The sequence below is a fragment of the Scatophagus argus genome, chromosome 3 (assembly GCF_020382885.2).
Source record: "Scatophagus argus isolate fScaArg1 chromosome 3, fScaArg1.pri, whole genome shotgun sequence".
Taxonomy (NCBI): domain Eukaryota; kingdom Metazoa; phylum Chordata; class Actinopteri; family Scatophagidae; genus Scatophagus; species Scatophagus argus.
The window spans coordinates 17,317,365-17,332,220 of record NC_058495.1 but is presented as its reverse complement, the minus strand read 5'-3'; the positions used below and the strand labels follow the sequence as shown (position 1 = coordinate 17,332,220).

General features: G+C 41.1%; 1 protein-coding gene and 1 non-coding gene across 4 annotated transcripts in view; one reads left to right on the top strand and one right to left on the bottom strand.

Moving 5' to 3' along the window:
* The window catches only part of LOC124056650 (tensin-2-like), a 28,874-nt gene extending 17,144 nt beyond the window's left edge, over window positions 1–11,730 (top strand). For 2 of the 3 annotated variants that reach the window (XM_046384300.1, XM_046384302.1), the window contains 24 exons: window positions 1,453–1,482; window positions 1,585–1,634; window positions 1,778–1,961; window positions 2,041–2,091; window positions 2,267–2,389; window positions 2,494–2,558; window positions 2,677–2,760; window positions 2,855–2,967; window positions 3,138–3,198; window positions 3,447–3,522; window positions 3,969–4,098; window positions 4,728–4,793; window positions 4,902–5,018; window positions 5,116–6,516; window positions 6,631–6,781; window positions 6,889–7,751; window positions 7,866–7,997; window positions 8,510–8,602; window positions 8,790–8,867; window positions 9,071–9,148; window positions 9,357–9,525; window positions 9,729–9,797; window positions 10,071–10,100; window positions 10,285–11,730. In XM_046384300.1, the coding sequence (XP_046240256.1) occupies window positions 1,453–1,482; window positions 1,585–1,634; window positions 1,778–1,961; window positions 2,041–2,091; window positions 2,267–2,389; window positions 2,494–2,558; window positions 2,677–2,760; window positions 2,855–2,967; window positions 3,138–3,198; window positions 3,447–3,522; window positions 3,969–4,098; window positions 4,728–4,793; window positions 4,902–5,018; window positions 5,116–6,516; window positions 6,631–6,781; window positions 6,889–7,751; window positions 7,866–7,997; window positions 8,510–8,602; window positions 8,790–8,867; window positions 9,071–9,148; window positions 9,357–9,525; window positions 9,729–9,797; window positions 10,071–10,100; window positions 10,285–10,429 (4,359 nt within the window). In that variant the 3' untranslated portion in view covers window positions 10,430–11,730. The remainder of the gene's footprint in view (window positions 1–1,452; window positions 1,483–1,584; window positions 1,635–1,777; window positions 1,962–2,040; window positions 2,092–2,266; window positions 2,390–2,493; window positions 2,559–2,676; window positions 2,761–2,854; window positions 2,968–3,137; window positions 3,199–3,446; window positions 3,523–3,968; window positions 4,099–4,727; window positions 4,794–4,901; window positions 5,019–5,115; window positions 6,517–6,630; window positions 6,782–6,888; window positions 7,752–7,865; window positions 7,998–8,509; window positions 8,603–8,789; window positions 8,868–9,070; window positions 9,149–9,356; window positions 9,526–9,728; window positions 9,798–10,070; window positions 10,101–10,284) is intronic. The other variant, XM_046384301.1, reaches the window with a different exon arrangement.
* Window positions 11,731–13,682: 1,952 nt separating this feature from the next.
* On the bottom strand, window positions 13,683–13,754 carry trnaq-uug. The gene has a single exon. It is a non-coding gene; the product is annotated as a tRNA-Gln (tRNA).
* Window positions 13,755–14,856: the final 1,102 nt, after the last annotated feature.

The window sequence follows — 14,856 nt, the reverse complement described above, 5'->3', positions numbered from 1 at the left end:
GACTGTCAGGGACCGCTAGTGGAAATCAAACTCCCTTACAGTGAAATTTCCCCCAGAGCTGGGACCAAGACTTGTCTGCCAATCAGTTGTACTGAGCATTTATTTTTTCAAGTTTAGAGCAGGGAAAGTTTAGAAATGAGTCCTTAAAACCAATATTTACAATAAACTTGACATCAAGCTAAAGGAATAGAAATGAAAACTACAGTAATGAAAATATTATGCAGCATCAATTGCACCTTGGCTTGTTCTGTCATTATTTAACTTCTTGTCAATATATCTTGCTGTTGTTTTTTCCTGAGGTTGTTTCAGTCATAGATCATTGTGATTGTCAGGCATTTGACTTGTTAACCTGTTGCGTGACGCCTGTCAGCGCTGTCCAGCACTCGGCCTCAGAGGGCAGCTCAGGTGTTAATCAATGTCATGAGACAGTTCACAGGTCAAAAGTTGACAAGGTGTCACCTGTCAAGGCTTACAGATGGAGCCTATAGTTGCACTGAAATGTCTGATTCCCTTTCTTAGCCCAGTTTCTTCATGTTCTCTTTGTTAGGCAGTGTTGCATTTCTTGATTATATTTCACCTTGTTTTTTACCTTGTTTCTTATATTATGATGTGATTTGCATGACAGTGAGAGTAACAATGAAGTCAGAAATGCCCTGATATTCCAGATTCTAGTAGCTTGTCACTTCAGGGTCAACTAAATAAACAATCTATAACAGAACAATATACAGAAACCTGTTCAGGTCTATTTGTATGGCAGTGGCTGTAGCCTGTTTGAATGACCTCAGCTTCCCTCTTTGCCTCCCTCTGTGTGTACGTGGGTTCGTGGTTTTGGCAAGTTGCTGTTGGCTCACCAGCAGAATACTGAGAGGACTGCACGCCACATGTCAAATCTTCCTCTAGTTAACTTTATACATCTCTCTCCTCTCCTCCTTCTCTACAAGGCAAAAAAATCAATCATTTTTATTGAGTATCCCTTATTATACAGAGCGACTTATTCAGCTGCCTGGTCAGCACAATAAACACCAGTCGGTGATACGGTGTGCGAAAGAAGAAGGTTCTCAATTGTTTATTTATGTAGACGTGCTGGTAGATGCTTTGTGTGTGTGTGTGTGTGTGTGTGTGTGTGTGTGTGTGTGTGTGTGTGTGTGTGTGTCACTAACCCCTCATGTAGAACTCCGAAATCTGTGCTGACAGCCTCTTCTTCAAACCAGCTGCTGCAGATGACAGTGGGGATGAATTTTCCTATCCTCTCCATCAGCTCTTCATCCCTCCCTCTTCACCCCCTCATCCCTCCACCCCTTCATCTGCACTGCTGGAGTAGGTCCAAGAGCATTAAAGCAAACACGTGTTTGCATGTGCTGGTTCATAACCAGTGTGAGTGTGTGTGTGTGTGTGTATGCATATGGTTATGTGGCTGCTGCAAAAACCAACCATGCGTTCATTTTCCTTCAGGTGACTCCCTGTACCTCAGCAACAGCCCTGGTAAGTGCATGCAGGTACTTGTAGTTTTATTAGATTTACTGTTTTTTTATTACAATGTGTAAATCAATCACTGCAGTAGAGTTACTCTTTTCTGTTCCTCAGCACAGCTCCACTAAACCTACACCGCAGAAGAAGAGAGGCTCCATACCAAGGTACCAATAAGCCTGATTCACACATCAATCAGCAGACAATTATATTTGATATGTGAAATCCATACACAGAAATAAAATAAACATTTATGGAATTTATGGGCTGTTTTGGCTGCACTAAAACAACGAATTCTCATTATGACCAGGAGCAAAAGTGTGGAACAAGTGATGGAGCATGTGATGGAGCGCCACTATGACTTTGACCTCACTTACATCACAGAGAGGATCATCTCTGTCTTCTTCATGCCAGACCTGGAGGAGCAGCGGTACCGCAGAAACCTGCAGGAAGTGGCCTCCATGCTTAAATCCAAGCACCAGGACAAGTTCTTGGTTAGTCACAAAAAACATAAGTTGTATAAGCTTAATGTTGTAGATTTGTAACAAATTCTTATGTGTCTGTTTTTTCCAGCTTCTAAATTTATCGGAGAAGAGACACGATATCACCAGACTTAACCCAAAGGTACAAATATTTACATCTTAAAAGAGAGCAGATCACACTCTGCTTTGGTTCCAGAGTCACAACTGAAATACATCTAAGCTACGAGCGTCATCTCTTTGTATTTTCAAGCTTAATGGAAAAGTTTGACTTATCCTAAAACCAGAATTTGAAATGTTTTTCCTACTGTGTGGCTCAGGTGCAGGACTATGGCTGGCCTGATCTTCACGCCCCACCCCTGGACAGGATTTGCACTGTTTGTAAAGCTATGGAGACCTGGCTGACCTCTGACCCTCACAATGTGGTGGTTCTCCACTGCAAGGTCAGTGCAACCCAAATCCACTTCTGCTGGCTTTACTGTGAACAATGCAGAACATTGTGAAAAGGTATAGTATTGCATAGTCACTCTGATTGGTGTTCTGACAGGGAAACAAAGGGAAGACGGGGGTCATCGTGGCAGCCTACATGCACTACAGCAAGATATCAGCTGGGTAATCTGCGTCATTATTAATCAAACAAGGCACTCAGCATAATAATAGCAAATAATAATAATGTTCAGATTCATTTTTGGATTGTTCCTTTAGTTTATATGTCTGGTTGCATCCACAGAGCGGACCAGGCGCTCACCACACTAGCAATGAGAAAGTTTTGTGAAGACAAAGTCTCCTCTTCCCTCCAACCCTCACAGAACAGGTGTGACACACTCATTCATCTTTGTATGTTTTCCTCTGCCATCAATCACTTCTTGCGCTGCTTCTCTCATCATATCATTTCCTCTCTTTTACAGGTACATCTTCTACTTTGGTGGTTTGCTGTCTGGCACCATCAAAATGAACAGCAGTCCTCTGTTCCTCCACCAGGTCCTCATTCCATCACTGCCAAACTTCCAAGCGGGAGGCGGTCAGTTTGACATCAACTAATCTTGTATAATAGCATGCAGTGTTGTCATGGTAATTTTTAGCTTTAAATAGTCAAAAGAGAGAATGTAACAATGTTAAAAAAAAAAACAACTACAAAGCCTTTGTTCCCTTTTTATTGTTTTTATCATCAATGTCTTTTTGTATCTACAGGTTTCTACCCTTTTCTGAAAATCTACCAGTCTCTGCAGCTGGTTTACACTTCAGGTGTCTAGTAAGTACACAGCCAGTTGTCCAGTTGAACCACCGAGTGTGCAGGCAGGCCTTTTCTTCCCCTGTCCAACAGACAGATGTTGTCTATACAGGCCACTGTCTGTGTTTATGTGTAGGCTGGTTGTTGCTTATGTTAAAGTTAATGTTATTTACCACTGTTTTACCCAACTGAGACATGTTTTGACTGGTCTTATTTATGTTTTAAGCTGGTGGGGTTGTTCTTCTCTTTTGGTGTGTGTGCGTGTCCAGTGATCCCCAGAGCTCCAGGGCGAGGAAGCTGTGTGTGACTATGGAGCCAGCACTTTTATTAAAGGGGGATATTATGGTGAGAAATAGCTTATCTTGGACTGCATGTCATTAATGAGTCATTTCCATATACAGAACATCACTGCAATAATTTTAATACCTCAGTTGTTTTTTTATACCTTAATCCTACAGTCAAAGTCTTCCTTTCCCACTTACTGAACTGCTGTTTTTTCTCTCCTGACTGCATGGTTATTTTTAAACCACTTAAGCTACAAATCCTCTGTAGACTATATGACCATGCATGCTTAATTATTTTCTTGCATGTCTCTGAAAGGATAAAACCATTCAAAGCCCTTAGCGACAAAAAGGACATGTAGATACTTCTTTTTTCTCAGTGGGTAATCAGTTACTACTGCAGCAACACACACACTGAAAACACACAATCAAAAGAAACAAGAGCAGTGAAAAAGTCAGTTTACCACTGTGATCACTGAAAGGATCGTGCTACTGAATCATTCTCTGCAGGTGAAGTGCTACCACCGACGAAGTCGAACTGCAGAGAGGGAGGTGGTGTTCAGGGTCCAGTTTCACACCTGCACTGTTCATGGAGCCCAGCTGTGGTTTGGAAAGACTGAACTGGACTTGGCCGGCACAGGTATAAAAACAAAGGCTCAGTGGCTTCTTTGGAAATTTATGGAACTGTAAGCGGGAGCATGAAGGAAAACCATCGTATCACCGCTGGGAGGTTGTTCAGACTATAGGCTATGAATACATTACTACACTAAAATTTGAACTCATTGTAAACATATGAATAAACAAATGGAAACTTCCTGCTGTACATTTCTATTGCTTCAATGAAACGGTTTGTATGACTGTATAATTCAAGACCCGTTGATTTTCCAGACCATTGTGGCATTTGTGTGTGTTTTGAGACAAACATCAAATGACAGTGTCAGTTCAGATGAAGAAGAAATGTTTGTACATGGTTCAATAAGCAGCAGCCTCATGACAGTTACTGTAAGTGCTACATGCTGACGCATGCACACAGTGTGTGAACATTACACACACTCATGCATGAAAGTAAAAAGAAAACTCATTTCAGATACATTTCAAGTGTTCTGCTCTGATTCCATTATGAGGAGTGAAAGCAAGCATCTTTATGGATTAACTTTGGTGTTTTCACTTCACAGATCACGCTTTCTTGTGACTGGTTTTATCAGTCTCTGTTGTTAGGGAGACAGTCGGGATATTTTAGTCATTGCCTTCATGCTTGTATTTCTGTAGATGACAGGTTCCCTCCAGATGCTACAGTTGAGTTTATCTTCTCCAACGGGCCTGAAAAAATGAAAGGTGAGTATTATTGACTGTCTGTCGCTTTATCCTTTGATGAGCTTTGTGTGCGTAGTTTTTCTTTTTACATTTTCATATACTTCATTATCAAAATGTCTGCTGTCCTAGGTCGAGAATACCGCAAGAATGACGCCTCCGTCAAAGTGGACTTCAACACGGCAGACCCTGTGGTCAGGTGGGATTCTTATGAGAATTTCAACCTGCATCACCAAGACAGCATGGAAAGTAAGAAATACACCCACACCTTCACATGCACGTAAAAAGTAAGCTTTATGTTAAGGGCATGAAATCAAACATCACACTTCCTTATTGTTTCTACCAGATATCTCTCATACAAGAGGCCCTCTGGACGGCAGTCTGTACGCCCAGGTGAGGAAGCGTCGTGGGCCAGGCTCCACTGCCTCAGCAGCATCGCCCAACGGATGCCTCACTAGCAGCCCAACAGTCAAGTCTCAAACTCCCAGCCAGTCCCAGCCTCTCACCTACACCTCTGACTCAGTCCCCTCTGATCCCCTGGAAGACGCCTCTAGATCTTTAAACTGCCCAGAAAGAGAAAAGGTTGACTGCTCATCGAAGAGAGGAGATGGAGAAGATGGAACAAAGGAGAAAACAAGAGGGAAGGAAAGGGATAGAGAGACTGCAATATTAGATGATGGGGACCCATCAAGTCCTGGGGGTTTGAGGCGAGAGCGCTCGTGTTGTGGTCGAGAAGGTACAAAGTGCAGCGATGTGGGATGGGAGAGGGAACGAGAGCCCAGCCTTTCTAACACTCATTGTCTTGGCCGTTGTGGCAGCATTAAAAACCACCCAAAAAGCCAAACTCTGCCAGCTTTACCAACAAAATCTGTGTCCCCCCCTCCTCATTCAAATCACATAGAACTCTGCCATCGACACAGCAGTCACCCTTTACCAGAGTTACCGTGGGAACGTCCACCTCCACCCCCACCCATGCCCTGTCTCCTCAGGCCTTGTTACCCATATTCAAGTCCTGAACGCACCCACGCACACAGCCTCACTCTCCCAGCCTCAAACAGACTTTGCACAGGGGAAGAGTGTCACCTCTTCCCTTGTTCCAGCCATGGTCCAGCCTCTCATCTCTCCCATCAGTCACTGCCCTCTAGCCCTTACAGAGAAATGTTCTTCAGCTCCCCAACACCTTCCTCCAGCTGCCCCTGTCGGGACTGCTCCAGTAGGAGAGAGCACCAATCAGCCTCAGTTAGAACATTCCACCCAGTGTACCCAGACCAATCAGAAAACACACACTGGTCCCAAGGAGCAGGGCTACAAAGAGCAAGGGAGGCACCTCCACTATGGGAAAGTGAAAATCAATGGCAGGTGGCAAGAGAGGCAGAAATCTGGCACTGTAAATCAGCCATGCCGGGATTTCATGTCTGCCACTCTACACTGAATCAAGGTCCAAACCCAGAGCATCCTAGATATGCCATCGGAGCTCACCAGGGCTACCCCAGCCCCCAGTCTCTGATGGATTTGAGAGATGGAGCCAGCAGTGGTTACCACACTCCTCCACAGCCACGCCACTCCTGTCCCTGTGCTCCTTATCAGTCATCCCCAGCTGAGAGCCATGAGAGCCGAGGTTATGCCTCAGGGTACCACTCTGGATCTGCCTCGCCTCTGCCCAATAGTACCCCCTCCCCTGGGAGAGGCAAGCTGCCTGAGAGCCCCTCTGGAGCTAGAGACCAGCAGCACACTGAGCATCACAAAGGTGAATGATGGATACGGTGGAGATTGCATTTGTTTGTTACTCCTTTTTCATTTTTCATTTTTTAATTCCTTTCATACAACTTTGTCTCATCTTGTTTTCCCTCTCTTCTCAAAGTGGCAAAGACCATGGCTGATCGGGAAGATGACATGTCCCAGGGTTCAGACGGTAAATCGGATTCTAATGGCCAGTCAAGTACCCCTGGACTGGACTCTGATCACGACTACACAATCATTGGTAGCAGCAGTCCAACACACACAGAAGACAGGTGGGTGAAACTTTCCATTTGATACCCTCTAATACTGAAAAATGAATTAAATCTCTCAGGATTTGTTGATAATTATCTTGTAATTTTCTATTTTTTATTTTTATTAGTATAACTACTGACCTCCATCCTCAAAGCCAAGAAACCTTTACACATCTGGAGTCCAACTCAAATAATGGCCACACTATCACACCAGTACCAAAGGAAACTCAAACCCAAAGTTCCAACATATCCACAAACTCCTCACAGCCATCAAGTGAGAGTTTCAGCTCTGATGGTAAGCTTGCGGCAGCTAAGATCACAGGAAGTGGAGAGGGATCTAACCAATTACAGAAATCAAGCTATGCCACTGTCTTCATCACACCAGTCCAAGTGCAACTGAATGGCTCTGCCCTTCCTAGCAATACCCCATCTGACAGCAGCAGAGGTGCATCCGTGAACCCTTCTGCCAGCCTCAGTTCTAGCCCTTCCACCACTTCCCCAAATTCTCCTATTGGCTCCCCCGACCTCCAGCCTTCTCCCCAGCAAACCACATCGGTTACTGATACAGCAGGGCAAAGGTTGACTCCAGACAGAGACAGCTCAGCAGACACCAAACCGCCATCCCCTGTGCCAGACGGATATCACACACCAACCTTCCCTTTAGCATCCTATTATTACCCATTACTAAATGTCCCTCATGTACCATACAGTGGGTACACTGCAGTCACCATCCCCGCCATCCAGCCACCGCTGCCCGAGAAGAAACGACTTTCAAGCACACCAGGATCCCTGAACGGACACAACTCTTTACTCCGGGCCTCCTCAGCTCCTTCCCCTACACATCATGTTACTTTCTCCCCTTCTGTGGGAGAGCAGCGGCGGGGGTCAGCGCAGCACAGCTGTAGGGAGGAGGCAGACATCAAGGTCAATGCTAAGTTTGTCCAGGACAGCTCCAAGTACTGGTACAAACCTGGTATCTCCAGAGATCAAGGTGAGGCTGATGAACAATGAACAATCCAGTCTTCTTTGACCACCGATGATACAGCATAGGGAAATTTAATACATACTATATTCATAACACATTAATGTGTTTTTTCTCTTGTAGCCATAGCTGTTCTGAAGGACAAGGAACCCGGAACTTTCCTCATCAGAGACAGTAACTCCTTCCAAGGAGCCTATGGTTTGGCCCTCAAGGTGGCTACCCCACCTCCTAATGCCAACATAATTGGCAGCAAAGGTATAAATCTGACAATAATATCAAAGGGCCTTTTTATCCATGTCCGTGTCATGTCATGCTAAAATCACAGGTGTATATAATAAAATTAATAACGACTGAATTTCATTTAGCTGCTCCAGTGTTTGGGCTTGATTAAACAATGGTTAAATACTGGTAAGGAACAGGTTCCAAAAAGAAAATAACAGTTTTAAAAATAATTATTAATTATTATTACTTATAAGTTCCTGTGTATGTATCTTTGTTTTTGCTGCAACAAATGTTCATGACAGACCATGGGTTTTTATGTATTTCTGATGCATTCTATCAGTGCATGAAAAGAAAAATACAAATGAGGCACAGACAAGATCAAAAATTATGGTTCTGATAAGTCTGTAATAATCAGAATCTTATACTTTTGGTATTTTTGTTTATGCGTCTTTACAGAATATACTCTGCAACAAGACAGTGTGATTTATTTTTGATTCTCCCCCCTCCCTTCCCCCCCTCTTCTCCTCTCCTCCCCTCTCTCCCAGGGGATCCTCTGGAACAGCTGGTGAGACACTTCCTGATCGAGACAGGGCCACGGGGAGTGAAGATCAAGGGCTGTCAGAACGAGTCCTACTTCGGTCAGTTATGCTAGTGACACAATTGCCACAACGTGTTTGACACATTGAGTGATGCACAAATTACTGAAACTGATTTAACCTGTAAATTCAGACAGAGTTTTTTATTTACTCTGTCCCAGTCCACTATTTTCTTTCTTTCAATGCCATCATCATAATCTGCCTTCCCAATTTTCCCTTTCTGTCTCAGGAAGTTTATCTGCCCTGGTGTACCAGCATTCAATTACTCCCATCTCTCTGCCATGTGCCCTTCGCATCCCAGAAAAAGGTTGATCAGTCTCATAACATTTAGATGCCATGACTTTTATTCCCAAAATTAGATATTATAATTATTATATCCAAAAATGATGCACTTTTAGTAAAATTATATACATTATAAGAGTACAACTAAACACCATAAAGCTTACAGATGACTGGATTCTCAATAATTTAGACAGTACTGTTATGTAACCAAAGACTATGATGTTACAGACCTGGTTGGGGAGCTGCAGGAGATGCAGAGCGCAACAAACACCAGCACAGCAGCAGACCTTCTCAGACAAGGAGCAGGTAGAACATGAGTTTGTTTTTCTTGTTCTCTTGTCATATGAACTACCATAGAAGGACCTCTCACATGATAAATAGATATGATATGGTAGAGTTAGTAGTTTTGACCAGGAGAGGCTGCTCAAGCCTCATATTTCCCAAAGCACCGATCCAGAAGAACATACAGCATGTTTATGTTAATCCATATTATCTCATCTCCGTCACAAACAAGCTTGCAACGTGCTCTACCTGAATTCTGTGGAAACCGAATCTTTGACGGGGCCTGAGGCTGTTTCCAAGGCAACCAAATGTACTTTGGCTCTGAGTCCACGTCCAGCAGCGACGGTGGTCCACTTCAAAGTGTCTGCTCAGGGCATCACTCTAACCGACAGCAAAAGAAGGTACGTTGTAGTCACAACAGTCTTACATAGGATCAGCATATTCTATTCAGTAGACGCAGCTGCTAATCTCATAAAAAGGAGAATTTGCTTGTGTTGAATTTCTTATAAGTGACACAGCATTTGCAGCAGTGTGATAAAAAAAAGTGTCCAGACAGTATTCTTAAAACTAAGACTGAGTTGTAATGTTGTTTGTGTTTACAAAGGTTATTTTTCAGGAGACACTACCCAATCAGCAGTGTGACTTTCAGCAGTCTGGACCCCCAAGACCAGAGGTGGGTCACAACTGTATGATGAGAACTTTATGTGCTTGTACGTGTTACTGCTGATTATCTAGAGTGAAGGCAGTAATATATGTTTGCTTGCTGCTGCTGCTCAAATACTTTCTGTGCTGACTTATATTTTATAAATATAAGTTCTCCGTCACTTGCGTGTCTATTTTTTGTTTTTTAATTCTCTGAAGTGAAGGTAGACCAATCTCATGTCTTTGTCATTCATGTTTTCCTACGTTTTGTCTCTTTGTCCCTATCTGTGTACCCGTGCTTCAGGTGGACTAATTCTGATAGCACGTCAAGCAAGTAAGTGCTTGAGCCACTGTGTGCTTTTCTTTGCAAGTCATATATCGACTGGTGAAATGTGCTACTTTGCATGGCAGCTAATCACAATCAGATTTATTACTCTGGCTTGTTGAGGTTTCTTTCAGCCTCACGTTTTTATTTACTCTGTTGTCCTTTGACCTCTCATTTGTCCTTCTTGCCACAGGATGTTTGGCTTTGTGGCGAGGCGGACGGGGAGCGCGACAGAGAACGTGTGTCATCTGTTTGCAGAGATGGATCCCGAGCAGCCAGCTGTGGCCATTGTCAACTTTATCAACAAAGTGATGCTCGGACCTCAGCTGCACAGATAGGAGAGCAGGAAAATTAGACGACTCTGGACTGCTGGGGATGATGTTAATATGATTCTGACATATTTTTTTAATGACATGTATGTGTAACTTGCATTGCATTTGTATAGGTGACAACACTGTGCTTGGCTTTGTTTTCATAAAATGCTCCAGTTTTGTTAGATCAGCACTCTGTAGGGAAAAGGGTTTTGCAGAACAAACAGAGAGGAATAGTTCAATAAGCCAAAGACTGACCTAACTTTGGTAATCTTTGCCAAACGAGATTGAAATAAGAGTTTGGGGTTTTGGTTTGTTTGGTTTTTTTTCTTTGCTGTTGATAGTTATTTTTAATTGTCATCCAGTTTCAAATAATTAATGTAATAGCCTTTTAACAAACTTCACAAGCTGCATGAAAGACAGTCCATTTACCACAATGTTATTTGTGACAAAGTTTCTCTACATCAACGATTAAAGTGAAAGGAAAAATGGTTAAGGTCTTTAAGGTCTGTAGTAGAGTGTAAGAGTCATGTTTTAAAGTGGTGCACAACTGCAGTTTCGGTTTATGTGAATTGTGAGAAAGTTAATGAAAGTAGTAATGATGGAGTAATGAGAGAAAGAGGTCGTATTTTGATAACATAGAGGAACACTTTAACTCAGTGTATAGTATACTGTATATAAATTGTATTTTTGTTGTTGACAGACAAGTTAACAAAATGAATCTACAAACTGTAGATACTAATTATATAAGCAAGTAAAAGGGAAGTCAGCCTTAAAACAGAATTAACAAATTTAAGATAACTGGCAGAATATGAACAATTACAGCTTTTCCACAGCTACAAATAATAAAAAGCCTTGCTTTGTGAAGTTAAAATGTTATGGGCTCAAAGGACAATCTCATATGAGAAGATGCACAATGCTTGCAATGTTGTTCATGTCATCATTAAAATGAGTCAGTGCAGAAAAATATCTCCATATCACAGACTAGTGTTAGCCCTCTTTATTTCTCTTTTTAACTAACCAATATATCCAAGACAACACATAATGAGTGAACTGTGTTGTAGAGGGGAGTTTCACTTTAAACCAAAGACTTTACTTTGTATAAAGATATTCTGAATGCTTGTTATTTTTATCAACGCATTTGTTTTGTTTGGGTTTTTTTTTTTCTATAGACAAATACAGTATTTAGATGACTTAAGCACAATCACTATTTTTCATAATGGATTTTTATGTAAAAGAAGTAATATATTTTAGTCCTCTGAGGTGGTGAGAAGAATGACGTGTCATATTAGACACAGAATTTAAGTAATAAAATCAAGTCAAATTCAGTTGTATGCCTCATCATTTAAAAGCCTCAAGGAAAATATATTTTCTCACATTTTATCACTTATTTACAGTTTAAATCACATATTTTTTGTTACCTTTTTGTAGGTAAAGGTGGCAAGTATGACTGAAAGCAACACTTGGATTTTTGTATGATTTTTCGTCATTTTCTCAGCTTTTGCACTTATCCATCACCTTGAAACAACAAGATTCATGAGTAGCAGTTGGTATCCTTGATGTCATATTACTGAGGTGGAAAGAAACTAAGTACACCTACTCATGTATTTACTCTTGAGGTACATGTACTTTACCTGAGCATTTCCATTTTCTGCTATTGTACTATTACTTTACCACAGTTCAGATGCAAACATGGCACTTTTTATGCCACTATATTTATTTAACAACTGAAGTTACTAGTTCGTTGCAGATTTGGTTTAATAATACAAAATATAACAAACAAGTAAATTATGATGTATTATTATATAATAAGAAATAACTTTGTTGATCTGCAATGGAAAATTCACAAGTTATGCCGTATGATGAACTATATAAAGTAGTTGAAACAGTTTCGACATTAAAGTGATGACAACATTAATGCATCAATAATCATAATCCAATAATATAATGTACATTATTCTGAAATATGCCATTCTGCATAAAGAGTATTTACTTTTGGTTCTTAATGTATATTTTAATGCTAATACCGCTGAACATTTCTGTAAGTAAGAATGTAAATGCATGACTTTCACTTGCGACAAGGTCTTTCTACACTGCGGTATTGCTACTTTTACGAAAGTACAAAGTCTGGGCACTTCCTCTACCACTGAGTATCTCTCATAAAACAAAGCAGCCTTTTTCTGCCCTCCACAGGATGCACTCCCCTGCATATCCCAGAGCTGTCTCTTCATCACGTCATGTGCTTTTTCAGCATCAAAAACACTTCAGCCACTGTCTCTTTTATTTACCTGAGCTTCTTCTTATCTCATCCTCCAGACACAACACTGTCCCTCCCTCTCCTAAATCTGGATTGCTACCGTGTCGCGTGTAGCCTTTAAATAAAGCAACATATTTCTTTCAGGATCACTGATTTTTATTCCTTCTTCTCATACTACACGTATCTACTGATTCAATCCCCCCATACTTTTCAGTTTGATGCAGCTTACTTCTTTTCTTTCTTTCTTTGATGTGGTCCTCCAAGTTTAAGTGCAAACCTTCTCAAAATACCCCATACTAAACTAGAAAATTTGCTTATCCTAAAGGGTTTTTTCCCTCAGTGTCTGCATGTTTCGCTTCCCTCATCAAGCAAATGTTTTTCACCGTGTACAATCACAAAGTATTTATAAGGCGTTTTCAGGCATATTCCTTAACCCTCCTGTTGTGTTCATTTGTCAGGAACAGACCCAGTACATATTTTATTATCCAAAAAGAAGTCTGAAAATAAAATTTAAAAAAATCCAAATAAGCATTGTTAATATTTAATTACAAACTCCATTACTAACTATTTTGTCAATATTTAGTGTAATGGTGTTCCTTACCTCTCACAGATAATGGTTCAATTAGGATAATTCAGTCGTTTTTCATAAAAAAAAAAATACATGTTCAATGTTTTTTTAATGTTTCACCACTTTCAGCTTCACTTTTCTGACACCCTTTTACCCCCAGTTTGACTGCTGGGGCAAATTGACCCTAACAATATCTATGTGATATAAACATGCGGGGGGTAGTTGCGAATATGTGAGATGAACCATTTTCATGTTATATGTTGATTGATTATTAAGGCAAGCAGAAGAAGTTTCATACTGAAAAAGTACTTTTAACTATTTTTTCTTGATCTTCAAATTTTAACACGGGTCCATTTGACCCGTAACGTAACAGGATGGTTTATGGTTACTCCAATTTGATTTCCACTACCGAGCAAAGCGATCGTATATTGAAGCAGTGACAAGTTAAAAGGACGAGGTCCCACCGAGATTTGAACTCGGATCGCTGGATTCAAAGTCCAGAGTGCTAACCATTACACCATGGGACCAACTCCACGAAAGCCGGCCCCAGATCCATACTTATAAAATAAAATAGCTAAGCTATTACATGACTTTCAAAATATGAGTCATCAGCGATTATAATTGGTAGCTCTCCGGTTATGTCTTACCAAGCGGTATGTATCTGGAAAGATTAAGCCCTTAATCAGAATGACAACCGTGTGTCTCTCCGACCGTTGCCAGTTAGTTACCACAAGCTAACCTAGCTAACTGTGATGAGCTAACGAAACTCGCTGTGTGGTGAGAGCAACATCGGAGTGCAAACAGACAGGCAGCTAGCTTGTTATTAAACGCATCCATCTACAGGTGCACACAGTCGACTGCGTTGGCGTGCCGATATATGTTTTCAGATTCATTACTACAGGTTTTACAGTCACGTCAATTACTATGGATAAGGTGGTCCGCTGCTAGCTAGCTAGCCCTCCATTATCCGATTTTGGTTTCTCAAAATAAAAGCTTTATTTTCAAAATAAAAGTTTATATTACGTGATCGCTAAAAGGTAACTATTTGCAATCTTATTCTCAAGCAGGTTTATAGCAGTTTAAACAGTTTAACAGTTTAAAGCAGCATCGAACCGAAAGCGTGCTGATGCTGAAAGCTGGACCATAACCATTTAACATGTTCAATGTAATCACGAGGAGAGACAATTTTAAAATGACTAGAAATTAAGAGTAAATGGCAACTGATCAGGAAAATGAAATATGAACTTCAACACCCAGCAGCCTCAGTCGAGCTGCTGAGGGGCCAAGTGTGAAAACCTGGTCCTCAAAAGAATCTAATAGATAGATAGATAGATGACTTTATCCATCCCCGAGGGGATATTAGGTTGTCATAAGTAACCAGTTACTGAATTGTGCAGGTTCTCAGATGATCAGATAACCTCAACAACTGATCCACTTGCCACTTGGTTGTGGCATTTAATATTCTGCAATATTTCGAGATCTTCACGCTTATTCATTTTCTTCAGTTCTTTGTTTCTTTTTTGTTTGTTTGTTTGTTTTACTACTGTTGTTGGAACAACAGAGACTCAACTTTGGTGTGATTTCTTCTAGCTGTCTCAGTCAGTTTAATAGAAGTACCTTTCAATCCTG